The sequence below is a fragment of the Salvia hispanica genome, chromosome 1 (assembly GCF_023119035.1).
Source record: "Salvia hispanica cultivar TCC Black 2014 chromosome 1, UniMelb_Shisp_WGS_1.0, whole genome shotgun sequence".
Classification (NCBI taxonomy): Eukaryota; Viridiplantae; Streptophyta; class Magnoliopsida; order Lamiales; family Lamiaceae; genus Salvia; species Salvia hispanica.
The window spans coordinates 48,214,922-48,242,338 of record NC_062965.1 but is presented as its reverse complement, the minus strand read 5'-3'; the positions used below and the strand labels follow the sequence as shown (position 1 = coordinate 48,242,338).

The 27,417-nt window shown below is 37.2% G+C and overlaps 6 protein-coding genes and 1 non-coding gene across 9 annotated transcripts; 4 read left to right on the top strand and 3 right to left on the bottom strand.

Annotated features, from left to right (window-relative positions):
- Positions 1-6: 6 nt before the first annotated feature.
- Positions 7-2,365, top strand: LOC125215396 (ankyrin repeat domain-containing protein 2A-like). Its single transcript, XM_048116804.1, has 6 exons — positions 7-142; positions 637-724; positions 854-918; positions 1,767-1,835; positions 1,934-1,983; positions 2,085-2,365. The coding sequence occupies exons 1-6, from the start codon at positions 68-70 to the stop codon at positions 2,194-2,196; spliced, it is 459 nt and encodes a 152-aa protein (XP_047972761.1). The 5' UTR covers positions 7-67; the 3' UTR covers positions 2,197-2,365.
- Positions 2,366-2,965: 600 nt separating this feature from the next.
- On the top strand, positions 2,966-5,766 carry LOC125211584 (pentatricopeptide repeat-containing protein At5g15010, mitochondrial). 2 transcript variants are annotated; one of them, XM_048111459.1, is made up of 2 exons: positions 2,966-4,933; positions 5,512-5,529. In XM_048111459.1, exon 1 carries the CDS (start codon positions 3,185-3,187, stop codon positions 4,889-4,891), a length of 1,707 nt encoding a protein of 568 aa, XP_047967416.1. In that variant the 5' UTR covers positions 2,966-3,184; the 3' UTR covers positions 4,892-4,933; positions 5,512-5,529. The 2 variants fall into 2 exon arrangements, with proteins under 2 accessions (XP_047967416.1, XP_047967407.1); XM_048111450.1 differs by lacking the exon at positions 5,512-5,529 and adding an exon at positions 5,556-5,766 and having other exon boundaries at positions 2,967-4,933.
- A 62-nt stretch (positions 5,767-5,828) lies between these two features.
- LOC125211614 (16 kDa phloem protein 2-like) lies at positions 5,829-7,612 on the bottom strand. The gene is made up of 5 exons (XM_048111489.1): positions 7,457-7,612; positions 6,738-6,803; positions 6,379-6,505; positions 6,165-6,279; positions 5,829-6,073 (listed from the first exon to the last, which is right to left on the bottom strand). The coding sequence occupies exons 1-5, from the start codon at positions 7,521-7,523 to the stop codon at positions 6,008-6,010; spliced, it is 441 nt and encodes a 146-aa protein (XP_047967446.1). The 5' UTR covers positions 7,524-7,612; the 3' UTR covers positions 5,829-6,007.
- A 2,042-nt stretch (positions 7,613-9,654) lies between these two features.
- TRNAG-GCC lies at positions 9,655-9,725 on the top strand. The gene has a single exon. It is a non-coding gene; the product is annotated as a tRNA-Gly (tRNA).
- A 173-nt stretch (positions 9,726-9,898) lies between these two features.
- On the bottom strand, positions 9,899-12,760 carry LOC125211599 (E3 ubiquitin-protein ligase At1g63170-like). Of its 2 annotated transcripts, none has more exons than XM_048111469.1 (5): positions 12,085-12,760; positions 11,249-11,380; positions 11,037-11,169; positions 10,551-10,715; positions 9,899-10,418 (listed from the first exon to the last, which is right to left on the bottom strand). In XM_048111469.1, exons 1-5 carry the CDS (start codon positions 12,648-12,650, stop codon positions 10,242-10,244), a joined length of 1,173 nt encoding a protein of 390 aa, XP_047967426.1. In that variant the 5' UTR covers positions 12,651-12,760; the 3' UTR covers positions 9,899-10,241. The 2 variants fall into 2 exon arrangements, with proteins under 2 accessions (XP_047967426.1, XP_047967434.1); XM_048111477.1 differs by having other exon boundaries at positions 11,249-11,368; positions 12,085-12,759.
- A 2,589-nt stretch (positions 12,761-15,349) lies between these two features.
- On the bottom strand, positions 15,350-18,811 carry LOC125201334 (shaggy-related protein kinase alpha-like). Its single transcript, XM_048099397.1, has 13 exons — positions 18,484-18,811; positions 17,681-17,935; positions 17,503-17,595; positions 17,356-17,415; positions 17,007-17,279; positions 16,829-16,903; positions 16,650-16,706; positions 16,423-16,563; positions 16,276-16,326; positions 16,104-16,199; positions 15,935-16,018; positions 15,740-15,842; positions 15,350-15,654 (listed from the first exon to the last, which is right to left on the bottom strand). Exons 1-13 carry the CDS (start codon positions 18,541-18,543, stop codon positions 15,587-15,589), a joined length of 1,416 nt encoding a protein of 471 aa, XP_047955354.1. The 5' UTR covers positions 18,544-18,811; the 3' UTR covers positions 15,350-15,586.
- Positions 18,812-21,419: 2,608 nt separating this feature from the next.
- On the top strand, positions 21,420-24,796 carry LOC125199212. The gene is made up of 4 exons (XM_048097313.1): positions 21,420-21,495; positions 23,521-23,672; positions 23,744-23,860; positions 24,597-24,796. Exons 1-4 carry the CDS (start codon positions 21,420-21,422, stop codon positions 24,678-24,680), a joined length of 429 nt encoding a protein of 142 aa, XP_047953270.1. The 3' UTR covers positions 24,681-24,796.
- The last annotated feature ends 2,621 nt before the right edge of the window (positions 24,797-27,417 follow it).

The window sequence follows — 27,417 nt, the reverse complement described above, 5'->3', positions numbered from 1 at the left end:
CGGGTCGGGCCGAATCCAACACTATTTTGTTAGGGCCGACCCTTTCAATCGCACTAACAAACTCAGAATGGGAGCGCCGGTGAAATCAGCGGAGCAGCCGCCACAAGATGCGACGGCGGAGACCGTCGACGCTTTGCTTGAGGTACTCCACCTCATCCGATCAATTGTTTCCTTTTTTTTGCTTTCTGTTGTGTTGTTAATTAAATATTCACGAAGGATTTAGCAAAAACAGTTACCAAATGTAGTAGTTTATTGAGTTTCATCGGAATTTATTTACTCTTTCAGGCTGTGATAGCTTGATATCTCTGCAACACGCTTTATAGTGCATTAGTTCTTATAGTTTGATGATATGCAGAATTTGCCCAATTTTATTTGCAAACTGCTCTCTGTATCTGTATGTTACTTTGTTTGTTATTGCTTTGCTAGGTTTTCTCAGATTGAGTTGAGTATTTTTCGAATTTCTTACTGGTGTAGTTTTCAGATATTGAAAGTCTCTTACTAGTTACTGTCAGCTAGTAATGTTGATCTAAGTACAATTTTGAGCTGTTTATATCTGCCAATCATGTACTCTAAAAAATTGTGATTCTGTTGTGTTTATATTTTTGGATGTTTGACTCTCCTAGATTTCATGAACAGGCTGCTAGGTATGATGATATAGACGATCTCAAGAGCATAGCATCTTCTGGTGTTTCTCTGGATTCGAAGGATTCAGAAGGCCGTACAGGTTATTACTGTGACATTCTCTAGCTACTTTCTTTCGTTGATTAATGATACAGTTTACGTTCGATAGTTTTAGAACTACGGTGTTTGTTCTGTTTATATTCTGATTTTGTTTGCTCCTGCAATGCTACAGCATTACATATGGCTTCAGCAAATGGGCATCTTGACATTGTTGATTATCTTGTCCGCAATGGAGTGGTGAGGACTGCTGGTTTCACATTTGATTCCGAGAATTTCAATGGATTATTTTACTTTGTTTTTGTCATTGATTTATTGTCTGCTGAGAAGTAGTAATAATTTTGTCTTTTCCTACTTTTGGGCTGAATAGGTATGATGAGATATTTCTGAGTGATGTAACATTCTAGACTGGCTTCATGTAAAGCTTTGTATAAGATACTATATACCATTGGACATACTAACATTCTAGGCTGGTTTCATGAGTTTTGATTGAAGTGTATAATCTAGCTGCTTAGTATAGAGGGAGGTTCTTGATGACAACATTTATCTTGGAACTGTTACCGCCAGGAGTTGCCTAAAGCTATCTGTCATAACTTGGAAAATGGTAGTAGATGACAATGACAAAGATGCTATCTTGTGTGCGTTTGTGTTCTCCCTTTCTTAGTATTCGTCGTGATCAATGATGTAAGTTTATGATTTTCTCCATGGTTTGGTTGAATTGGCATAAAACTACATGGTGTTTTTTGCCTTTCATATTTTTGGTTGCCTTTTCTTTGAGATAGAGAAACTAAATGGTGATTTCTGTCTTTCATATTTTTGGTTGTCTTTCATATTTTTGGTTGCCATTTCTTTGAGATAAAGAAACTAAATAGTGTTTTTTGTCTTTCATATTTTTGGTTGCCTTTTCTTTGAGATAGAGAAATTAAATGGTGTTTTATTGTCTACATTTTAATTCGAGGAAGAGAACAACTACATTCATGATCCATCCCCTCATGTATTCATTTATTGGTTACTTTTTATTGTCAATCATGAATGCTCTTTTTTCGTCGTGACAGAAGAAATTCTTATTTCCTTTTCTTTTGGAACAGGATGTTAATGCTTGTAACGTGGAGAAGAACACCCCTCTTCATTGGGCAAGTCTAAATGGCCACATTGAGGTATTATAAAATATAAACCTTGTTACAAACTTACAACATGAGCTGAGCAAGTTATATCCATTTATTCAAGTTTATATATATGATTCGGTTTTCTGCAGGTTGTGAAACGTCTGATTCTCTCCGGAGCTGAAATCTCGCCACTGAACAGGTTTGTTTATTTATTCTATAACAAGTTTAATCAATATTTGGATTTGTCTTTCTTAATTTCCTAGCTGAGCTAAATCGCTTGTGATGTTGGCTTATCATCAGCCACGAGAAAAGTCCGATTGATGAGGCGCTCAGTAGGGGAAAATTGGACGTGATCGATGCAATCAACGAAGTAGCAGCTCAGGTTGATCTTGCAAGAACACAAGTTTCTTAGTTCGTTTAAAGAAAAAAATGATACCAAGCTTAAAATTCTCCTATCATGAGTCTGTTCGCAATTTTAGATGCTTTTGATATTGTATTATGGCTGCAATTATGTGACAAAGACGTGAAATATGAAATCTATATTATGGCTGCAATAACATGAAAGTTATTTTTTTCTGAAATTAAGTAGCTTGATTCATGATCAACTAAATATACAGTACAGTAAGCTCTTATATGGTAAAAATAATAATTTAATATAGAAGTTGTAATAGTAGTAGTTTAAATATGAGATTAACGTAAAATACCACAAATCCACAATGGTTCAAAATTAAAAGTTGTCAAAATCGAAGCTAATGTGACGAAATGAAATAAATACTTGTAGTAAGTTGATGTCGTTATAATAAACTTTTCGCAATTGTCAATCCATTTTGCCCACTAGTTTAAAAACTCCTATTTACTATCATAAGATAATTGTAAAAAATTAAAAATTGCGAAAATCAAAATAAATATGATCAAATCAAATATGAGAAGACATTAAATCCACGATTTATTCAACCTTTTGCAATTATTGTACAATTTTGCATTAATAGTTTCGATTTGTACCTACCGATGGGACAATTATACAAAAAATGTGATTTCTACTAATAATCTAATTATTTAATATGAAGTTTTTTTGTTTATATTATGGTGTGTGAGAAATGGTAATTATTAAATATATTTATTTATTAAAATAATTAAATACTGATAGCATCCCCAACATTCGAAACCTTGAATACTTAGGTAGTTAGGTTTGGTGATTCAGTGAGTCATTTTGTTGAACAGTTGTGAACAAGTGAACTTCACATTGCGCTTCAGTTTCACGAAATGCGAGAGAGGAGATATGTCGGTGGAGTATTCAACACAGCCGCCTTCTTATCTGCGTCGTGAATGTTGATACCTCCGTCATTCACAAGTTTCCTCAAACAGCTTGTCCACAAATTGATTGCCGATTGATTTCAAGTATGAGAGCAAGTCTTCGCCGGATACCTACTCTGCTCCTTGCACTCCGCGGTAATCTCCAATTGAATCGGATACCGCCGTACATCAAATCAGACCGCCCTCTGCACCTTCTCTCTCGACACCCCATCGCCGCCACCCCCTCAATTTCCGCGTCCTTCACTTCCTCAATCCACAATCACAGCGGATCGGAGCATGAATCCGGATCCGACTCCGATGCTGAAGAAACGGAAGCTATTTCAATCCATCCAAGCTCCTCGCGCGATTTCGACGCCATTGTGGACATTCTACGAACACCTGGTGCGCAGGAAAGGAGCACAAAGCTGGAGCAATGCGGATTGAGTGTGTCGCCGGAGTTCGTCGCAAACGTCCTCTCCCGCGTGCGGAACGACTGGGAGGCGGCGTTCACCTTCTTCCTGTGGGCAGGGAAGCAGCCAGGCTACTCGCATTCGCGGCGCGAGTACCACTCCATGATCTCCATCCTCGGCAAGTTCAGGAAATTCGACACCGCGTGGTCTCTGGTCGAGGAAATGAGAGCCGCGTCCCTCGTCACGAAAATGACGATCCTGATCATGATCAGGCGCCACGCGGCCGTGCACGACGTCGCGAAGGCGATCAGCGCCTTCTACGGCCTCAGGCGATTCAATCTCGAGATAGGAGTCGACGAATTCCAGGGCCTGCTCTCAGCTCTATGCAGGTACAAAAATGTCAAAGATGCAGAGGATCTCCTGTTCTGCAACAAAGCCGCCTACCCGCTCAACACGAAGAGCTTCAACATCATCCTCAACGGCTGGTGCAATGTGATCGGCAGCCTTCGCGAGGGGAGGAGGATTTGGATGGAGATGGAGAAGAGAGGGGTTCGACACGATGTCTACTCGTACTCGAGCATCATGTCTTGCTATTCCAAGATGGGGAATCTCAATGCAGTGATGAGGCATTACGAAAAGATGAAATCTTTAGGCATCAAACCGGATAGGAAGGCCTACAACTCAATGATCCACGCTCTGGCAAAGGGGAGGTTCGTGGACGAAGCTCGTGCCCTCATGGAGACGATGGACGAGGAGGGAATCGCACCAGACACCGTCACTTACAACTCGCTGATCATGCCTCTTTGCAAGTCGCATCTCTTGAATGAGGCAAACCGGGCCTTCGAGGAGATGGTGGAGAGAGGCGTGGCGCCCACTGTCCGGACCTACCACGCCTTCTTCCGCGCTATAAAGACAACGGAGCAAGTGTTTGAGCTTCTGGAGAGAATGCATACCACCGGGTGCCATCCGAGCCACGATACGTACATCATGTTGATCAGGAAGTTCTGCCGGTGGCGCCAGATTGATGATGTGTTCAAGGTGTGGGGCGAGATGGGGAGGAATGGGCTCGACCCGGATAGGAGCTCGTACATTGTGCTGATACACGGCCTTTTCTTGAATGGGAGGGTGGATGTGGCTCATAAGTACTATGTGGAGATGAAGGAGAAGGATCTGTTGCCGGAGCCGAAAGTGGATGCTATGATTCAAGAGTGGTTGGCGAGTAAGAATGATGCTAATGGTGAAAGCAATGTGATTGGATCAAGGGAGAATGGATCTAACTCTAGTAAAGTAGGGGAAAAGGAGAGGTTCAAAGCCAAGAACAAGTTAAAGGATGTTGAATTTCGGCGGCGGCCGGAAATAAGGGGTGTTACTAGGGAAAGGGGCTTTTCGTTTTGGGAGGATTGATATCATCTGGTTTGCAACTTTTGACTATGATGATTTTCCCAGGTATGAATGATCTTTCCTTATGACACATTTCCAATGGTTGTGTAACTGATTTTCATGAATCTACCTGGTTTTGTTTTGACTTGTTTAGACTGTGTATTACTAGTTTGAAATATAAGTGTGTTGGTTGTTGCAAAATAAGTATAGTTTTATTATAGAGTTGGAAGATCTAATTTGTACTAGGAGTATACTACTCCCTCCGTCCCAGAGAAGTTGGCATACTTTGGAAATGACACGGAATTTTAGGAGGTTTTGTTTTGTGTGTTAAATGGAGAGAGAAAATATAATTTTTATATTCATGTGAGAGAGAACTTTTTCCAAAAAGGGAAATGTGACATCTTTTGTGGGACAAACTAAAAAGGAAAGTGTGTCAACTTCTCTGGGACGGAGGGAGTACTATTTTTCAAAGTGAATTTGGCACTTTCTCTTACTCAAGTTTTTGAGTTAATCTAATAAGTCTAAATTCAACCTAAAGATCATGGTCTTTGATAGATTAGATAAGATATTTTTTTAAAATGTTGTTTGCTTTGATGTACGATTAGATATGACTCGGTATTTAATTTCAAGACAATGTCACGTAGGATCAGTCCTTGCTTGTGAGTACTGAATTGATCTTTCTCCTCAGACAAGTTAATCTTGAGCAACCGAACACCCTCTCAATCAAGAGCTATCCTCTGTATAGTTTTTAAACATATAGGTATTTTATTTTTATAGATTGATAAGATAGTACTATGATATCTTTGAATCTATTTTTGTACTCCACTTATATGAATCAAGCAAAATTAGCTCGAATGATAGATTTTATAAGAATATTTAAGATAGTCAAAGTTCTATTTTATCCTCGTATAGACTGTGTATACTGAATGATAAATAAAGGAATGAATATGGCAGCACAACAAACATAAAACATTGTAATTGAATTATTGGATAAAACTTAGAGAGCATAAAATCAGATCCATATATAAGAACACCATGACCAATAGTGCTGATATCCATCAAATGTAGGTTCCTCAAAAAAATCGAAATAGTTGCAAAGAAATGACTATCTCAAACTGACAAGTAATGCCAACATCTTTCTCACTCCACACATGATTGTTTCCATCCTCCAAGGTTCTCCTCTTCAACCTCATCGCCTCTGCTTCTCTGCAACGAAAAAAAATTTCATCGTTTAAGGAGCAAACACACGACAACAGATACACAAACCAAATACTATGATTGGTAAGATGTCTCATACCTGGGGAGTGAAAGTGAGGGCGACTCTAACCTCTCCGCGGTACTCCTCATCTTTGACAACATGGTACGCCATGGGTGGAAGGCTATTTTCAACAAACAATGGCTGGAGAGGAATTCTACGCTCAAGAAAAATTCAAGAATCAGATAGACATCAATGTTGATCATATACATAAACCATGAGCAAGAATCTAACATGAGTATTGTATATTACTCACGTTGCTTCTCCAATAAAGTCGTCTGCTGTAAACGTGTCTTTGTCCATTAGTTTGATCTTCAGCTCGGGCACATCGCTGGATATGGAGAAGAGGAAGCTCTCATTCCACTCGGAGCAAGATCCATCAACTGGATACAACAATGTAGAATAGCGTTATAGTTATAAAGTAGTCATTCGTACAAAAACTTCTTATAGTTATAACTGCACGGAACTCTACACAACAAATATCGCAAATTACTTATACTTTACAGATAGAAGCAAGAGTCTTGTAGCTCTCAGTTCTCATAATAGTATGAAGTTTTTATTCGAACCACATATATGCAACTATGCAAGAATTGCAAGATGAAGAAGAAAATGCACCTGTCCCCATGCCGCTTGTCTTCTCCTGAGTCCGGTAAGTGAGAACCGCATAGGGATCCGACCCAGCTGCCAAATCAAAGATCATGACAAAGCATTTTACTAGGATTTCTTGAATCCCTTCATTTCAATGGGATGTGAATCAAGCAAAACTAACTCAAATTACAGAAATTAGTAAGCACATTATGTTCTAATCCGTCTTAGTATGCAATAGATCAAATATTAATCCTCAAAAGTAAATTCTTCCTTATACAACAGCTACCATCCCATGAAACCACATCGCACAGAGATTGGAAGAAAAAACGTACAATCTGGACTGAAAATTAGTGTGTTTCAGATAATTTTGATTCAGTGTTTATACAGAGTTATTCATGGATCATGAGGTTTGAATTCAGCATGATCTAATCATGATTTAAAATATCAAGCCAGCAGTTTTGATCCCTAAATCTCCCTAATCAAGTGATGATACTTTTATTAGCATTTAAACGGATCAAACCGCGTAAAATTCATACGAATCAATGGATCGGTAACTAAGTCAACTCAGAGTCGTGAATCTCATAACAACTGAAATATCGGAACCATGAATCGTGGTGGATCTATGCATATGTAAGAAATTCCATAATATTACTAAAATTGGAAGAAAAACGAATTTGAATCCGATGTAATCGAGAGAATAAATGATTATAGAGGCGAAATGAGAGAGTTAAGGTGAAGAAACATACATAAAAAGTCGGAGTCATCGAGGCCTTTGGCGCTGACAAGAACAACTTCAAGGGTTCCTTTGGTCATCTTCGGATCAAAATCCAACTCAGGAACACAGGAGGAACGGACCAAAATTTAGAATCGCGGTCTCTTTCTCTCTACCTTAAAGTTATTGCTGAATATGTAATGAAGTCATAAAGTTGCGGGACCCACCTCATGATCTCCTAATATAATATTTTATTTTATATTTTTTCAAAATTTTATTAATAATTTACTAATTTTTATTTGTGGCACAAATGTGATTATTTGGGGTTACAAAAGTGATTTTTCGTATAATTTGGATATATTTTTCTATATTTTTTCTTACATTCGAGAAAGTTATAAATCCTTTCTCAAACTCAACATGATAAACATAACAACTTCTTGGTAACAAAAAATGTAGGGAAATTGGTCCTAAGACCATCTCTACTAAAACCTAAAATTGGATAGGTATTTAGCTCTAATAGTACTCAAAAATCAATCCTATTTTTAGTTTTTGAGAAAAAAATACCTATCTTTAGATTTACACTAAACTAAAACCTAAAAGTTTTTCAAATTTTGTGAGTGAAAAATGCATAATATAGAGAATATTCTTTTAAGTTTGAATTTAGTATAAATGGTTGGAGTAAAATCAATATTTAGTATGAGATTTACACTAAAATATGTTTGAGTTTAGTAGAATGGTTGGAGATACTCTAATATCATGAACTTTGCCCAGATTTTGATTTTTCCCATGAACTTTCAAATTAGTATTATAAATCATGAACTTTCAGATTAGTTTGGTATTTTCCCAATAATCCAAAATTTGTGAAAATTTTCCTAAAAATGTGTTCCTAGCGTTTATGAAATAGAGAAACAAGTTTTTGTGTGTTAATTTTTGTAGCACAGCGTCACATATGTGTGTTTCTAATTGAATTCTTTGTGTTTTTATTAAATTTATTTTGTTTTCTTTATTTTTAGAGTTTTATTTTGTTAAATAAAAGTAGTATTGTGTTTAATATTCCAAATAAATATGCCAACATGACATGCCACGTATAAGAATTCTGCTAAAAATGATTCAAAATGCCATATAAGCTAGCCGGATTTTACTCTTGATTCGCCGTGGGAAATACCAAACCAAACTGAAAGTTCATGATTTATGATACTAATTTGAAAGTTCATGGGAAAAATCAAAATCTGAGCAAAGTTCATGATATTATGGACCAATTTCCCAAAAATGTATATCCTACAAAAATCGATAAAACGATAAAACGGAAAAAATCTAAAAATGGAAACTGAAATATTAATTCAATAATGTTACCTTTTTTCAATTAATTACAAATTAACACCCTCAATTTTCCCAGTCACCAGAAAGTCGTCACAACATCCTTTGATTTAGTTCAACATTGCCGGAATGTGGATTGTGGTTGAACGGCTTTGATATTTTCAGCTCAGTTACTATTACTACTGGATTACAGTAGGATATTAGTGCCAAGGACCAAAAAAATAGTATTGTATTTTCAACTTTTAAAGTGTGTGGCAAATGAACTTGTAAACAACTTACAAAACTACTACTTATATAATCTTCTATATCAAAAGTTCGTCGACCTCATTCTATTTTTTTCAAGGATCTTATAAGCAACAATTAACTTACAAAATTATCATACTATGATTTGTTATTTCCTTCAAACATATAACCTTCCAATTTCATATAACCTTCCATTTTCTCTCTCAAATTCACAATTTCCTAACCTTATCCAAACAACTTAACAACTTATAAGTTACTCCTATCCTAAGAAAAAAAATTACTCCATAGGCTCTTTTTTAAACTAAAAAAAATAAGCTTAGCCAATTACCCTATAGAACTACAAGAAAAAAGATGAGCAGTAGAGTGAGATGTTTTACATCATTGAATTCTCTTGTTTGTGGAAGCATGTTTAAACCAGTTTTTCCATCCAGCACTTGCAAGATTGAGAAAAACATCCTGACGTGAAGCCCAACTTCAACGCGGTTTAAAGCTTTTTTACTGTCAATAAATTCAGTATACTCTTCCTTAAAGCATCCTAGAAATCACAAAGGCAGTTCTGTTTAATGTGAAACATACTCAGATAGATGCAGTGATAGCTAATCTATGAACAATTGACTGAGATCGATTAGCTTAATTAATCAATTAATATTCACAGAAGAAAAATAACAAGAAGCACCAGTGGTCTAGTGGTAGAATAGTACCCTGCCACGGTACAGACCCGGGTTCGATTCCCGGCTGGTGCAAATTACTTTTTTCTTTTATTTTTCAACTGTTATTTTCCGATTTTGGACCAAAATCGATGGTTATGCTTCCAAGTATGCTTAGTTCAGCTCGACAGTTTTGATTTAAGCATGCATCCCTTCTAAAGTCCTTATTTATTCATCACGGAAATAGAGAAATCAAGACGAGTAGAATATGGAATAACAAAGATTTACATAAAAATCGAGGAATGAGGTGGGCAATAAATACACTGTTGCTCCTTCTCTTACACCACAGAGTGCAACACTCATGAGAAACTAAAAAAAGCTAGCTCTTCTAGTACCTCACATTTATATGGTTTGGGATTAAAACATTACTACTATCGAACACCATATCAACTCACTATATTTAATAACAAAGGGCTATATATATGTATAGTAGATATATCACATACATGGGCAGCAGCTGCTGCCTTGCTTCACATGAGGCTCGAGGCAGGGACGAGACCACCCAGCCAGCATCGGGGATGCCCAGAGCGATGGAGGTAGCTTTTTCAATGATCATGCTTCTTCACTACCGCTAAGGTTGCCATTTTTTATTATGTTGAGCTTGCAGAGAGGGCAGGTTGCGTTCATGTACAGCCACTTGTCTATACAAGCCACGTGAAAATGGTGGGCGCAAGGGAGCTCCCGCAGTTCACTTCCATCATCGTAATCACAGAGGCAAATGCAGCATTCCTGAGTATAAAAAGCCAAATCTCAATCGCATCAATATATATATGCATGAATTACTGAGCTAAATACTAGTAGTAGTGTAAAGACACATCATGCCACACGATTTGGATTGCAAAACAGAATAGATGGACATACAGCATCCTCCAGAGGAAGGACATGATCAATGGGTGAGTCAGTGTCGCATTCCGTCATTATTCCACCAAATGATCCTTGAATTTCACCACTTCGCTTCTCCAAATCACCAATTCTCCGAAATTTGTATTTAGGAAGTCTCTCAATGTCATCCTTAGTAGCTCCTTCCTGTAACACAAACATGAAAAACACACATTTTATGGTATTAATTGACATCACTTAGTCGCACACAATTCTCTGTTGGTTGAAATACAAGTCCAACCATTACAACTGCAGAAGCAGAACATTTTACACTTACATCACAATTAGCAGCGGTATCAAGAGTATCAAAAAGTATATGACACGTCTTTGTGTCGGATTTTACACAAGGATTCTAGTAAAAGTATATGACTACGAACTAAGTTGATATGTGAAGTTTATTCAGTTAGTTAAACTATACAGGAAAGAGTGAAATCAATTTCAAATCAACATGGCATGATTTTAACCTACCTGGTCGGCAACAGCATATAGGATTGCGATGATACAAGGTAGACAGCAGCAAACAGCAAGTCCAATAACACACGCTACAGCAACGCAAACGACAACAAAAAACACATCGAATGCCAAAAATGTTATGCACAGCCTGCAAAGATAAAGGTTGAGGATTCATAAACACACAGGACAAGCATAAATAACTTCAGTACATAGATAGTTGGACAAACCAGTAAAGCTGAGGCGCTTCACTTGGCAGACTTTGGCCACCGGCAGAAACCCAGTAGAAACCAATTAACCACCAAATAAATGAGAACATAGTATTTGCAGACTCCAGATGTTTAGCAACGCTGTCAAGGAAACTATCAGCAAGTTAACATTGTAATCATAAATATCATGTAGTAATTAGGATAGTAAGGAGCATAAAAGGTCAACGGAAAGCTTCTTGGATCATACTCCGAGGCAAGCTTAGGGAAATGCAGGGCTCAAATATGATAGTATTTACAATCAGACAAAAGTGAAGTGCATCAACTGTTAGAACCAGCAAATAATGCAATGAATAAACACTTGGTATTCTGTCACCGTGACTCAAATTAATTCTCGACTTTAAACAAGTGAATGTCATGAATATACTGTGGCTATGGACTCAAATCAATTCTCATCTTTGCCAAATTTCTCTCAACTAATTCAAGCAAAGCAGTAGTCACGATTATTCTGCACCTAGCTATGCAAACGTCTCGTAGTTCATCAAGCACAAACAGTTCCTGACTCAAATTATTCTGTCCAAATTGTAGTTAACAATCTAAATCCTAATTCACAAATCTTCCAATCCCCATCCACAATCCCCAAACTTGAGAAAGTATAGATTTTTCTAGGCACCAGCATCACAAAATCACAAATTAAGATCTTGATAATTTGCCTTGCACATTATTCCAAACTATGAGAACATTGCCCCTAAAATTCTCGAGTGAAAATAAGAACATTGCCCCCCAAAATTAAGTTCTTAACTCAGGTGAAAATGAGAACATTGCCCCTTAAAAAAGCGTAAAATTGTGATAAACTGTACCTAGCTTCATCATTACTTTGCCGGTGATCGGAAAAATAACCGTCAGATTCCACGTCATCACTTCCGGAGCTGGAATTCGAGTAATTCCGAGTGTGCCCTAACCCTAATTGAGCTCCGTCGCCCCCTTCCAAATTGTGGCCCGAATACCTCTTCTTATACTCCCAGCAAACACACACCGCGTGAAGAAGGCACTGCAGCGCGTAACCCACAGTCCAGAGCCTCAGCGGCATCGAAGGCGTCTCGTTCCGGCTCACAATCAGCACCGAAATTGAGACGACCACGAAGGAGATGTTCCAAACGAGGTCTAAAATCACTATCGGCTTCGAGTAAGCCCAATCACTCTGCCGCTCCTCGATTTGATCGGCCGCTGCTTCTCGGACGCGGACGGAGGGCTCGCGCATGGCGCGGCTCCGGCTGCTGGCGCGACGGAGGAAGTTCGCGGCGCCGCGGAGGCTGGGCGGGCGGCGAAGGAAGCGAGGGCGGCGGTGGGGGCGGAAGATCTGGTCGGAGAGTAGAGGCGTCGTATCGACGGCGGCGGGGGACGGAGAGTCCGGCGGGAACGACATCGTTTTGTTACGGTGCTGCGCTGTTTCCTGATTGGATTTAGATTTGTCTGAACGTTGTGATGAAGGTGGGTTGATCGGACGGTCAGAGATGGAGATCAGATCCGGGATTGTGTGAGATATTTTTTTAATTTATTTTTACTTCTTGGTAGGTCATTTTGAATGATTGAATGAATATAATAATTTGGCACTATTTAACGTGACATAAGAAAATTAGTTGAAAAAATTGGTGGCACGTAAATCCTATTTTTATATATTAATTTTATAATAAGATATGATGAAAATAAATTAATATGAAATGTGGGGTTTATTATTAAAAATGATAAAAATATAAAGTGACAAATGTTTAGGAGTGGACTAAAAAAGAAATAATTAAGTGACAAATTTTAAGATACGAGCAATAATAAAATAGAGATAAAATTATAATTTTAATATTTTATCGAGTAGAGAGAAATAATGGTAGTAATATTGAAGCCTATGAGTTGTGCTTAGAAATCACAGGATTGTTTGCTGTATAATTCTCCTTCTGTCACTGTTGGTTACGCTTACGTTATAGTTGGAGTCTTAGTCGCTCAATGTTTATGGGTGTCCAACATATCCGCTAGTTTACAATTAGGTCTGCAAATTTAGTCCACGGGTTTCGGGTATACCCGATCCCGACCCAATACCCGACGGGTTTTGGGTACCCGAAATCCAAAATTATGGGTTCGGGTACGGGTTTGGGTAGTTAATGTTAGAATTTTTTGGATTTAGGGTACCCGAAACCCCTATTAGCTCGTATTAGGGTACACGATTAATACCCGATTAATTATGTATTTTGATAAATATTTTATTTAGTATAGGGCCTATGGCCCTAGCCCCTAGGGTAAATCTAGAGTAAATTTATTTAATCACATGTAGATTTATGCAAAAATTTCTTTATTTTAAAATTAAGTAGTGTCTATTTGTCTAATGTCCACAAATATCTAATCTAGAGAAAGCCAAAGCATTAGAATTGAAGTTTAGATTTTTAATAATAGTCAATAAATAGTATTATTGTGTTATTTTTAATAATTTATATTCTTATCAAAATATAATTTATATAAAAGAATAAATTTGAAATACTAATTTTGGGTTTATAGGTATCCGATTAGTTAGGTTCGGGTACGCGCGCACCGGGTATTAGGGTACCCTAAATCACATACGGGTCGGATATTGGATATGATATTTTTGAAATTTCGAGTTCGAATTCCCGAATTTACAAGCCAATTTACAATTGTTCATAAAATAGGAAAAACACTCAAGTCAGCAGCTAGTTTACAATTTATGGAGCCGTTATTATTTGGCCAATTCGGAATCGAAACTGGCGATTTAGGTATAGCTCATGTTTTGTTAAGAAAAAAAAGAAGACAATTATTATGTTATAATGACCCAAATAAAAATAATAATTAATGTGATTATTCATAAATCATAATCATTTACCGCAAATCAAAAGGGGAGTACTATAATAATCTATAGTTGACGAAAATTAAGGCATGCATGATTCATACCATATGTTTCTCTATTATGGACCTGACTTTACCGCAACAATTGAATTTGAATCTCAAGATGGAATTACATGATTGGAAGAACACCAAACTAGGAAAAGATAATCTGGTATATCTCAGCCGTCCATTTACAATTTGAGCGCCAACTCATACCTATATCTAAAATTATTTATTATTTATTCAAATAAATGTCACAGTCATATAATTTTTGGCATGCTAAGATCCCAATGTTTGGACAATCGTGAATTAAAATAATACCATGTACATTATTTATGTACTCCATTTCCTTAGGTTTCTAATAGCTTTCAAGACTAGTATATGGAGTATATAATGAAGTTGTTTAATTGCAATAAAAATAAAACTGTATGATTGGATATTAATAGTTTGTATACACACGGACACGTACGTACATATTAGAATGTTCAAATACCTCCTCCTCTTCTTTTTTTTTTTTTTTGGTTTCTGATTTTTATAAGCCAAATAGTAACCTTTTTATAATTCAAATTTGATTTCAAATTTTCAATGCTCTAAGTGGCACTAAATTTTGATATGCTCATAAATAATCAAACTTACTATTTTCGTACATAAAAAAAGTTATTGATCAATTTCTTTGTTGAGGTAATTAATCTTTTGTTTATTACTAATATGATGAATTGGGAGATTGTAATTATGATGATTTGATCTGCCACTAATGAGTAATGATCCAATCTAACTTTATCAATGTGTCCTCTTTATAGTTTTCTATATCATCATTTATATGTATTTTAGTACTACTATATCTTAACTAAATTATTTATCATTTTTTTGTGACCCTATATCGTTATCAAAATATTTAATCATACGGAAAAAAAATCCTTCACTGTCCCTTTTCAATTGTTCATCATTTTATTTCAACATCTCATGTCAATATTAAATGAAAATTCAATAGTACTATAGTATACATAAATACCCTGTCCTCCCATAACTCAGATAAATTATTGGACAGAAACATGCTAACTATATCTTTTATGAATAAAGAAGTCCGAAAATGCCTTACAAAATTTGGGGTTTTGTATATATGCAAAGTTCCAATTCTTAATGATAATGTAAACTACTAATATTAAATATTTTAATCATGGAGTATGTTAAATTCAAGATACTATCATCACATACGAGCCATGTTCAAAGACAACAGACTAAATCATGAAAACGCAAAACTCTCATTTTTATATTAGGAACAAAACTTAGAACAAAAAGAACTAAATACAAAAGAAATAAACTAATAAAACCATCTCCAGTTTGTAAGCCTCCATCAACAAGGTGGACACCTGCAAACTGGGCATCTATATCATATTTATATATATATCTGCATATTTCAACAGAACCGTCGTGTCATCCATCCCCTTGATGAACTTCAATTTCTCCTTACTTTCATCAACTTTGCTTCCTCAAATGCTCTGGAATGAGCCGTTCCAGCAGCTCGTGAGGTGCACCGGCCAGCTCTGCAAGATTTCGACCCAACAGTTACAATCGAGAGGCTGGGATAGCGTATAAATAGCCCGTTTGGGCAGAGTGGAACACACTCACCTTCTGGTGAAAAGTCGAACAGAGGAGGTAGTGGTCGCCCGTTTGGTAAGTACGCGTTTGTTGCTCTCAACTCATCGAAGAAAGGGTGTGCACAAGCCTCCAACTAAAGGGGAAAAAACAAGAGATTCATATTCGAGATCTTGAAATGTATGTATGTTAGAATGTATAGATGAGTTTTTAAAACGAAAAACTTACAGCTGTGAAACGTAGAGTCGGGGAGTATTGGAGGAGCCGGGACACCAAATCCACTGCCTCAGCAGGCATTCTCCTGTGAAATACCTGCAAAAGATAGCTTCATAAATGGTGGTTTTACATGGAAAATTTGGATGGTAGGGAAAGGGCATCCTAGTCAAGGATGACAAACCTTGTGCCACGGGTGGGCTTTGATTTGAGGAAATTTGAACTCGGTGTAGTGTCTGTTCATGCATTTGATTTCCTCTCTCGTTGGTGTTCCCAAAACCTACACAAAAGTAACAGCTGAGGGCTGGGATACAACAAGAGGCAAGACGTCGGGTTTGCAGAATGTGTGAGCATACCTTGATTATTTCGACTAGCTGATCGACACTGCTCTCCCCGGGAAAGATAGGCTGCACCCATTATAATAACATGATGACTAAATTCCAAAATAAAACATAAGTAGAAGATGTTTCTCATTCTCAGACAAACAGGGGATATATGCCTACCTTCCCCAGGAGTAGCTCAGCCATAACACAGCCAGCTGACCACATATCAATCGCAGTCGTGTATTCCGTGGCTCCAAAGATGAGCTCGGGAGCTCTATAATACCTGGAGCAGATGTACGATATATTTGGTTCACCGGGTACCTGTACCAAAAAAAAACACAAATCTGAATGAGAGACCTTCATGGATTGGTATGATTTCAATCAAACTCTGAAGTGATATTACATACCAGCATCTTTGCGCTCCCAAAATCGCAGATCTTAAGCTGGTGTGTGCTAGGATTAACCTGCAGCATTAATTACAAGAGAAAATGAACGAGTGCTGGTTAAGGCTTCCATTAATTTAGAAACAGCGATGCACGATTTCGACAAAAGTTATCTACGTTCAAACAGAAATGAATAATCATACCAGTAGATTCTGTGGTTTAATGTCCCTGTGACACACTCCAATAACTCTATGAATGTAATTTAGGGCTCGGCATATCTGCAATTTCAGATCAGAAACAACGGGAACCATGATTCGAAGTTTCAACATACAATAAACCACTCGGACGACAAATATAACAATCACAAGAAATAGAGTGTACCTGGTATACATACAGCTGAACGTAGACGACGGGCATGTGTTGATTCACTTTGGTGTAGTGCCTGGAAGCCCGATAAACAGTTTCTGGTACGTATTCTAGAACGACATTTAGGTACACCTCATTCTTCTCCGTAGTAGAATAGAAGGAATGCTTCAGCTGCACAACGTTCGGGTGGCTAAGCATCTGCATTACCTGCAGTTCCCTGTTCTTGTATCTCCTATCCTGAAGCACCTTCTTTATAGCCACGGATTCACCCGTTTCAAGGCATTTAGCCTACACCACAAACCACATTAGGACACCATAATACAACGCACCGCCTTTCATAAGTACTTAATTCGATCCACATTACCTGATAGACAACTCCAAACGAACCAGTTCCAACAACGCGCTCAGCCATGTATGACATTGTCTAAGGATAACATAAAACGAAATCACATAAACACATTGATTTAAAGATATGCTAACATGATCAACAACAGCCAGCAAGCACAATCACCTGTTTTGGTTTCCCATTCCGGCCACCAACTGAAGTCACGATTATCTGACCAGTTTCTGTCCCATTGCCACTGACGACCGCGGCTTCCACATCCTGGAAATAGCAAACAATTCCCATGTCAACAAACTTATCCATCAAAGTAACATTATTTCACATCGAAATATGATTTAAATCCAACCTTGTGGCTCTCCTCATGACCATCTCTCTTCTTATCATCTTTAATTTTCATCTCATTCATCTCCTTGGGAAGCTCATCGTAGCCAGGCTTGTCTCGTCTATCATGACTACTGCCAGATGTGCTCGCAACAGATTTTAACTCGTTGTGCTGCTCCGGATCCCGCATCCTGTTCTCTACCGTCTCTACTCCACCCGGGAGCCTCTGATCGAGTTCTTGATCCACCTTCGCCCTCTTAATAGTGCTAGGCTCCCCACCCTGAGCCAAACAAATCATCAAATTTCAGATTTGATCTTGCGTTTGTGATTCATTGCATTCCATTTCCAGATATCATCATACAAACGCTACCAAATATGGTGCCAATGCATTATTGATCGTTCACTAGACACATCCTCAAAGATTAAACAAAATAGACAAAAACAAAACGCAGCTGCAATTCAGAGCCACTTATTAACAGACAACAACAAAAATCCACAAAAATCACAAGATTTCCTGTCGCTATCAACATCCTCAACTTTGCTACAAGTCCACACGTATCAACATATCAGCACTAGAGGAATGTAAGTAACATAATTCTAGACACACAAATAATAACATGTCTTCTAAAAAAAGAATCAATTAATAAAAGGACAAATCATCAAAAGCTCAAATAGAAATAAAACCACCAAAAATCCAATCTTTGAAATTCCCAAACATTTTCTTTTCTCCAATCCCAAATAATTCCAAAAATGATTACATTTTGATTACAATTAAAATTCATGAGCACACAAAGAAAGAAACACAGAAGAAGAAGAAAAAGAAATTACAGGATCTGAAACGGAGGAGCGGCCGGAAGTAATGCTCTTCAGCCGCCGCATCATATTCATCGTCGAAAAATATGAATTTAACAAATCCAAATAGAATCACAGCAAAGAGGAATCAGATGAAAATGTGGCTTCAATCAAAGTAACCGAACAAAGAGCACAATCCAGATTAGGAAATGAAAGTGAATCGCAAAATGGGGGAAATGTGTTTTTCTCTTAGTTTTCCTCTCTCTCTTTCTTTTCTGCGTTCACAACAGAAACAAGAGAAGAGAGAGAGAAAGAGAGCGAGAAATATAGGAGAAACCGAAACCAAAAAAAGGGAAAAGGTGGAAAAGAAATTCAGAAAAATAAAGGCAGAGAAATCTCTCTCCCTCTCTCCAGTCAAAGCTTCAAAGCTAATCATCATCCTTTCCGACCATATTTCTTTTATCTTTGAAATCTGAGCCTATGGCTAGACTTTGAATCTCGGCCGTCGATTCCTTGTTGATGCGATCCCACGGCGTGGATTGGTCGGGGTGTTTTCTAATGGATTTCAGTTTGACTGGAATTCATTAGCTGCATTTATTTCAGGCCTTTTCAAATTTGAAACGAGTGATTAAATTTAGTTGTAACGTCGAGTTAAATAATTTTATTTGATAATCGTTTCAGTGAAATATTTAATTTATAAAAAAATATGGAGTATTTCTTATAATATTACTCTATTCGTCCTGATTAAATTAAATTTTAATCTTTTTTCATGATGTCGCAATTAAATTTTGTGATGTTTATTAATTTAGTGAAAAGAATAAAATGTAAAATAAAAGTTAAAGAAAAAATAATATTTTTGACGATTATATAATGAAAAAATAAATAGGTACTACACTTTAATAGTAATAGTAATAATGTTTATTTTATTATTATTATTATTATTATTATTTTATTTACTATACTACTCCATCAATTAATAATTTATTAAAAAAGTCTTAATAAAATTATGGTGGCACCCGCATTACAGCTGGTTGCGAGCTCGCTCGAGATGAGTCCGAGCCCGCAACAAGCTGCGTTGCAGACGTCTCGTTTAGCAAAGGGGCTCGCTGAGGAGGGAAAGTTGTCGTGACAGCACGCAACACTGGGATTATGATTCTTGAGATTCTTAAATTACAGTTTTTACTTGAATTTAATAAATAAAATAGATATAAAATGTACCCCATTTTCATTCGTTATTAGGAGTCTCATTTGAGTTCGACATGAGTTTTAAGAATCCTTCGTCCTAAGAAAAGAAATTTCTATTTTTATTAATGGGTTATCTTGGCAAACTAAAAAGGAGAGTGAGTCATCTTCGGTGGGACGAAAAGAGTATAAAGGAATGTGGATAGTGGAATGTGAGACCCATTTTTATGTGGACCCTTCTCAACTAAGTTGAGTCAAAACTTTTGGGTACGAAAATTAAGAAATTGTGTTAGAAAGTAGGAGAGGAGAATAAAGTAAGAAAGATAAAAAAAGAGTAAGAGCATCATTAACCCTGACCCGGATCCAAGCCCAAGTCACCTCCACGTCATCATTCCTCTAATTTTATGTGTCAGACCACAACTCCAATAATCTGCAAGCCCCAACTACAACCTATTTTATTCGTAAAAATAAAAAATGTTGAGCAATTATAACATGAAAAATTCATAATTCATTCGAAAATTGAAAATTACAAACATAGAAAATTCAAAATTAAAAAAAATACATTAAAAAAGTCAACCCATTAAAATTGAACAAATACTTAAATACATAAAATTAAAATAAAGCCCAGCCCATTAAATATATTAAACCTAAAAATTTCTCCTTTCTTTTCTTCTCCTCCTCTCTTCCCACGCAGTCATCTTCTTCCTCTCCTCCTTTCATTTAAAAAAATTGAATTGCGGCCCGTCCCAGGAGCCTACAACGTGGGCCAGACCGCACCAGGCCCGGCCTCAGGCCGCTGGCTCGTCCCCAGACGCGGCCCAGCCCCGTCCTCTCCCTCCTCCAAAGCGTTGTCCGCGGTCCGGGACCTAGGTGCGGTCCAGCCCGCTGGCGTTAATGATGCTCTAAAGTAGGTGATGGAATAAAATAAATTGATGTTTTATTTTTTGTCAAAAAAGGAAATGACTCAACTTAGTTGGGACATCCCAAAAAGAAATATGACTCAACTTAGTAGGGACGTAAGTAGTATTAGTTTTATAATAAAATATGAGTAGAACGAGTTAGTAAAATGTGGGGTCTACCTAACATTTTTAGTAAAAGTAAATAAGGACTCCTAATGGAAGCCCGATTACAATGATAAATCGAGACTCCTAATGACGGACGGATGGAGTACAATAAAGCATTATTAAAAATCACAATAATCAAGAATTTTAGCAGTGTTCGTATTTTATAACTCCTCCGTCCTAAAAAAACAAACTTGTTAATGGCATAAGTTTTAATATACAATTGGTAAAGTAAGAGAAAAATAATATAGTGAAAGTAGTGTTAGTGGATTATGAAATCCACATTATTAGTAGTGCGAAATTGATTAAAAGCTTTCCATATTTAGACTTAGTCTAATTTAAAGGATGATCCAAAATAGTAAAATTAGTGACCATTGAAATCATCGAACTCAGAATCTTTTCAATTGATTCATTGAATCCCAAGAGAAAATCAACTATTCAAAATTATCGTAGACGTCAAAACATCATACACCTCAGAGTAGAAATTTACAATGTCAATATCATACGATTCCACGCTATCATTTTTTTCGAGCAATCATAGATTTTTTTTTAAGTCTTCTTCTTCTTTGTAGCATGAGTGGAATTGAGCAACTTATAACAACCATCTTCTCACATATAAGAATAAATACTAAGCAATATCACAAAATATTTATTATTATCTACTTTAAATTTGTTTATTTTTCGCTGCAAAGCTCAAATAATGTGTTCCTATATTAAACAAACTAAACGATGAAAGCAAACCCATGGTTAGACGAGCAAAATGCAAAATTCAATCAGAGTCGTGATCTTGTAGCCATCGCTGATCGTTTTGAAATTAAATCCCTCTATATAGATTTGTTGACATGAAGAAAGTAGAAGAGAACGATTGATGAAATTATGCATATATCTCTAAAATCCTAAATATGAAAAAAAAAACCTAGGTTGAGACAGGAAAAAAGAATCCTGAATGTATATGTAACATTTCCTAATTTTAGGAATTTTATTCTTTCTCTTATGTCCTTATAATTTATCAAACTTGAATTTAATAATTCATCAGAATCATATTATTTTCCATATTTTCATGAATTTAATAATAGGAATTAGATTATTTTCCTCGCACACAATCCATGTCAAACAAACATGCACAAATATTCAAAATTATAATCCTGATAACGCAATAGCTCATGACTCAATATTTTCATGATTAATGAAGCCTGACTTTTTTCCTTCCGAAATTATTTTCTACTTTTAGAATAAAAATGCAACATAGGTAACACGATTGATGTAGATATTACTATCATCTAGCACAAATAAACCAAATTGTAATTGCAATTTAAATGAGACTATTAAAAATCAATAAATATTTCCGAAACTTTTTATCCTTTTGAGATACAATATAATAAATGAACAACAATTAAATTAAAGCTATACTAAATATTGGTGCAGTTAGATAACTAATACATTATGTCACGCCCGCATTTTACTAAGGATAGTAAAACATGGTTAATGTGATTGGGGATGAGAATTTAGAAGAGGAGATAGAAATGGGGAAGAAGATATAAGAGTAAATCATATAATAAAAGAGAAATATAAAGGGAGTACTTAGATAAGGTACACTCGATCCCATAAGGATTCGAGTTTAGAGGTTCGTACAACACGATTTATTCAAATATCAGTGTCTTAGGGAAAGAGTAGAAACTAGCACAGCGGAATGACTGAAACATGGTTCCATGTATGAAGACATGAACCTCCGAGAGTACTGCATGATTTAGAAATAAGCCCCTTGGATTCAGCACTCCCCCTCCATTCATCGCAGCTCAACCTGCACATTTAGAAATATATGCAGGGCTGGGTACAAAGGTACTCAGTGAACACATTGCCGAAATATACACATATACATTTATAAAAGAAATATTGTCATGTCATCGTTGTAGTAATACTTGAGAGTTTTAGTAAAAAGGGCCCAAGCTTACTAAATTCCCTTGCTTAAAAGTTTGACTGCAGTCTCATTCCTTCTGTAATTTGCCATATCTGAACATTCCTTCTTGTGCCGGGAAAGTGGCCACTTTCCACGGACACCGGACCGGCCAACCCTCTCGATGACACACAGTCCACGTGTACACTAGTCCGAATAGGGACTCTCCCCTTGCTGGGACCCGAATTCGATTCTTACTTTAATTGGCTTAGCACATTCGGTATAACCAACACAGATATGCATCATTACATAAAACCAAAACAATTTATGGCAAGACAATATCATTTGCATAGATAAATATTATCTCAAAATATTTCATACTTTCATTTGTATATAATTTCGAAAGTTCACCTTAGATCCTTGCAACTTTGATACAAAAATACCTCCTCCTTAGGGTATTACTTCCTTGTGAATGCCTTATCTCAAGAAAATTAATAACAACTATTTAGCTTCAAGATAAGTAAAAGTAGATGTCATGCACCTAGGATATGCATCCTATTTCTTATTCCTTCAAACATTATTCCTTTCACTCAAGTAAATCGAGGGATTTAATTATTGGAAACAACTAACCAAGAGATTACTCAACTAAGAAATTCCAAGAACTTATGCAAGCATACTTCTTTAAATTAATTACGAGAACATAAGCTCAAGAAATTAATTTCATCCAAACATAATTATTAAATCATCTATCAAAGAATTAATTAGGAAATTATGGGCTCCTCTTGTTATCATATTAATTCTAGCCCACACACTTAACCAAAATAACTATCCTTGGCCCAGTGAATTAATTTAAAGAGGTGTAACTTGTTCAACTTAAAGAGGCCCAACTGGAAATAAACTTAAAGTCCATTCTTTAGCCCAATAAGTAATTAAAAGATGAAACCCTACTTATTCAAACTCCTCTCCTTTGCCTCCTTCCTCCCCAACGTCTCTCTCTCTCTCAAACTTCTTCTCTCTCTCTCTCGCCTCTGCCGGAAACGGCTGCCACCGGCGCTGCTCCGGTCACCGCCGTTTTCATTGCTCGGAAAGTAAGTTTATCTCATTTTGAATTTTGTAAAACGAGCTTCTAAATTTTGAATCTTTGCATAACAATTTTTAGAAATTAGAAGGAATAGAAAACACGTTAAAGAGGACGGAGAAGTGTCGTCCTTTCGCCGGATTTCGCCATCACTGCCGAGCTGCCGCCGATCTGCCGGAGAACAGAATTCTAGCCAAGGTATGTTTTTCTTATTTCCTTAGTTAAATTTCTATTTGGGTGGCTTCATATATTTGTGATTTAAGAGGCTATGATTTTTCCTATTTATGCATAAAAGTTGAGATTTTGAAGAAGTACTAAGAATGGTTGTATTTTGAGTTTTGGGACAGAGATATGTACTAAATGATGTCATGCTTTAAAGAAAGAATTTTGGTAGGGAACATATTTAGACAATGAGAAAACTTGGTGAGTGCACAAAATGCAACTTTCCTCTACTTGCTAGCTAAGCTCTTGAAGCACCTTCCTCTAAACTTGAATGTGTGGAAACATGGATTTTTGTGTGTGGAAAAGATACATTTATGCGATGAAGCTGATGAGAGATTGTGATGGGAAAAAGGTTGAGAGGGATGTTCTATTTATAGTTAATTTCTTACCGTGTGATCTTGAATGTGGCGACAAGAAACATAAAACTCTTCTCCTCAAATTCATCATACTCATCATGATGTTGGAGACTTTATTCCTCTGATTCTAATTAACTTACTATGCTAATTAACTCACTGTTGGAGCATGCATGGGGAAGGGTTTATTCTTGCAAGAATTTGAAAGATGGTAACGCGTGTGTGCTTCGGTGTCACCATCAATAGAATGATGTCAAAGTTGTTCTTTCATGGACTATTTACTCTTTGACTAAATAAGGAAGTAGAGTGTAGAAGTACTTTGTCTTCTAGTATTACAAACTCATTTTCTTTGACTGCAGGACATGGTTTGGGAGAGAAAGTGGGCATTCAAGAATAATGAATGGCTATCCGAGAAGCTGCTATTGTATAGTATTAAATACTAGAGAGTTGATAATTACACATGTATTGCTACTGTATATAATCATGTTAAAGAGCATTATCTCATATATGTACATGGACACTTAATATTCTTCTACTATACTTGCTCTTGCATAAATCATTCCTCGACTTCTTGTATTTATCATTCTAGCAAGCTTCCTTTCTCACATCTTAGTAATTAATTTTTCTTAACATAGATAAAATGTAAAGCAAGCAAACATAGTAGTTTAAACTACTACTCCACTTTATGGTATCCAACACTTTCTATATGAAACTATTATTAGCATTAAAATAAATGTGGGATGTTACATTCTACCCACTTTAAAAGAAACGACTTTAGGTGAACAGTTCTGGATATTGTTCTTTCATCTTATCCTCAATTTCCCATGTCGCTTCTTCTTGTCTGTGGTGCTTCCACAGGACTTTTACCGAGATTATGGTTTTATTCCTCAAATGTTGCTCTTTTCAATCCAAGATGGCTTCGGGCTTTTCTTCATAACTCAGGTCTGGGTTCATGATTACTTCTTCTTGATGAATTACATGTTTTGGATCAAACATGCATTTCCTAAGTTGTGACACATGGAAAACATTGTGTACATTTCCCAGATTTGGTGGTAGCGCCAAACGATACGCCACTTGACCTATCCTTTCCAGTACTTCATAGGGTCCGATAAAACGAGGTCTTAATTTGCCCTTGATCCCAAACCTAGTTATCCCTTTTGAGGGAGATACTTTCAGAAAGACTTTATCCCCTATTTCAAACTGTAGGTCTGTTCTACGGCTGTCCGCATAAGACTTCTGTCTATCTTGCGCTTCCTTGATTCTATCTCGGATTTTTCGCACGATTTCTATCATTTCCTCGACTGAATCCGGGCCTAGCACTTTTCTTTCGCCGACCTCATCCCAGTGGAGTGGCGATCTACATTTCTTTCCATACAAAGCCTCATATGGCGTCATGCCTATGGTTGCTTGATAACTGTTGTTGTATGCAAATTCAATCAAGGGTAGAATCGTATCCCAGCTTCCTCCTCGGTTGAGTACAACAGCTCGGAGCATGTCCTCCAATGTCTGGATGGTTCTTTCCGACTGCCCATCAGTTTTTAGATGGAAAGCAGTGTTGAAATTCAATCTTGTGCCCAGTTCTTCTTGTAGGCTCCTCCAAAATCTGGATACGAATCTTGAGTCTTGATCTGATGTAATCGATATGGGAACCCCATGGATTCGTATGATCTCTCGAACATATAACTGGGCTAATTTTTCCGACCCGTGTGTGATGGGTATTGGAACAAAATGGGCACACTTGGTGAGGCGATCCACAATTACCCAAATGGCGGTATTTCCTTGTTTGGATTTGGGTAATCCCGTCACAAAATCCATTGTTACGTGTTCCCACTTCCACTCGGGAATCTCCAAGGGTTGCAACTTCCCTTGTGGCCGTTGATGCAAGGCCTTGATTTGTTGGCAAGATAGGCATCGTTCGACGAACAATGCAATGCTCCTCTTCATTCTGTCCCACCAGAACTTCTTCTTCATGTCGTGATACTTTGCTTCCTTGGTGGGCGGTGTAGGGAGTGTCATGCGCTTCACTCATGATCTCATTTCTGAGCTCCTCATCCTTTGGCACACAAAGTCTCCCTTCAAAGGTAAGGGCGTTATCAACTTCCTCTTGATAATTTCCATGTTCTTTCATTCTCACCTTTACTCGTATTTTCTCCAAAGCTTCGTCTTTCCTTTGTGCTTCCACGGTTCGACTTCTCAAGTCGGGTTCGACTACCAAGGTGGCTACCCTTCCTTGCATAGTTTCAATTGTTTGCACTGTTTCCAATTTTAGCTTACTAAACTCTCGCAGTAGTTCTTCCTTTTGGGTAAGGAGAACTGCTACATGCTGAGTCTTTCGGCTCAAGGCATCAGCTACAACATTAGCTTTGCCAGGGTGGTAGTTTATGCCACAATCATAGTCCTTCACCAGTTCAAGCCATCTTCGTTGTCGCATATTGAGATCTTTCTGTTCGAAGAAATACTTGAGACTTTTGTGATCTGTGAAAATCTCACACCGGACTCCGTAGAGGTGATGTCTCCAGATCTTTAGTGCGTGCACCACTGTTGCTAGCTCCAAATCGTGTGTTGGATAATTCAGCTTGTGTGGTCGTAGTTGTCGCGATGCATATGCAATCACCTTCCCGTTTTGCATTAGGACACAACCAAGTCCATTCTTTGATGCATCGGTGTAGACCACATAATTTGTTCCAGCTTCATGGACTGCTAATACTGGTGCCGCAGTTAGTTTCTTCTTTAGTAGTTGAAAACTTTGCTCGCATTCTGGAGTCCATGAGAACTTAACGTTTTTCTGCAGCTGCTGAGTCATTGGCCTCGCGATTTTGGAAAGTCCTTCGATGAATCTTCTGTAGTAACCAGCCAATCCCAAGAAACTTCGAATTTCATTTGGGGTTGTTGGTGATTTCCAGTTCTGCACGGCTTCAATCTTTGCTGGGTCCACTCGAATTCCTTCTGCGGTCACGATGTGCCCGAGAAAGTTCACTTCGCTGAGCCAAAATTCATACTTATTGAACTTAGCGTAGTTTCTCATGCCTCAATGTGTTTAGGACAGTCCTTAGATGTTTCTCATGTTCCTTGCGGTCTTTCGAGTAGATGAGTACATCATCTATGAAAACCAAGACAAACTTGTCGAGGTACGGGTGGAAAGTACGGTTCATTAGGTCCACGAACACTGCTGGGGCATTT

Bases quoted from the DNA above. Each gene is read 5' to 3' on its own strand.
- LOC125215396 (XM_048116804.1), top strand. From the start codon at position 68: ATGGGAGCGCCGGTGAAATCAGCGGAGCAGCCGCCACAAGATGCGACG. The intron at 725-853 runs GTTATTACTGTG...GCAATGCTACAG, and splicing joins GGATTCAGAAGGCCGTACAG to CATTACATATGGCTTCAGCA. The intron at 919-1,766 runs GTGAGGACTGCT...CTTTTGGAACAG, and splicing joins ATCTTGTCCGCAATGGAGTG to GATGTTAATGCTTGTAACGT.
- LOC125211584 (XM_048111450.1), top strand. From the start codon at position 3,185: ATGAGAGCAAGTCTTCGCCGGATACCTACTCTGCTCCTTGCACTCCGC.
- LOC125211614 (XM_048111489.1), bottom strand. From the start codon at position 7,523: ATGACCAAAGGAACCCTTGAAGTTGTTCTTGTCAGCGCCAAAGGCCTC. The intron at 6,280-6,378 runs GTGAGTAATATA...TCTTGAGCGTAG, and splicing joins GACTTTATTGGAGAAGCAAC to AATTCCTCTCCAGCCATTGT. The intron at 6,074-6,164 runs GTATGAGACATC...TTTTCGTTGCAG, and splicing joins CCCTCACTTTCACTCCCCAG to AGAAGCAGAGGCGATGAGGT.
- LOC125211599 (XM_048111469.1), bottom strand. From the start codon at position 12,650: ATGTCGTTCCCGCCGGACTCTCCGTCCCCCGCCGCCGTCGATACGACG. The intron at 11,381-12,084 runs GTACAGTTTATC...ACTTGCTGATAG, and splicing joins CAAAGTAATGATGAAGCTAG to TTTCCTTGACAGCGTTGCTA. The intron at 10,419-10,550 runs GTATGTCCATCT...TTTTATACTCAG, and splicing joins TCCTTCCTCTGGAGGATGCT to GAATGCTGCATTTGCCTCTG.
- LOC125201334 (XM_048099397.1), bottom strand. From the start codon at position 18,543: ATGAATATGATGCGGCGGCTGAAGAGCATTACTTCCGGCCGCTCCTCC. The intron at 16,327-16,422 runs GTAGGCATATAT...TAATGGGTGCAG, and splicing joins CTGAGCTACTCCTGGGGAAG to CCTATCTTTCCCGGGGAGAG. The intron at 15,655-15,739 runs GTGAGTGTGTTC...GAAATCTTGCAG, and splicing joins GTTCGACTTTTCACCAGAAG to AGCTGGCCGGTGCACCTCAC.
- LOC125199212 (XM_048097313.1), top strand. From the start codon at position 21,420: ATGAAAGCAAACCCATGGTTAGACGAGCAAAATGCAAAATTCAATCAG. The intron at 23,673-23,743 runs GTAAGTTTATCT...AACAATTTTTAG, and splicing joins CCGTTTTCATTGCTCGGAAA to AAATTAGAAGGAATAGAAAA. The intron at 23,861-24,596 runs GTATGTTTTTCT...CTTTGACTGCAG, and splicing joins AGAACAGAATTCTAGCCAAG to GACATGGTTTGGGAGAGAAA.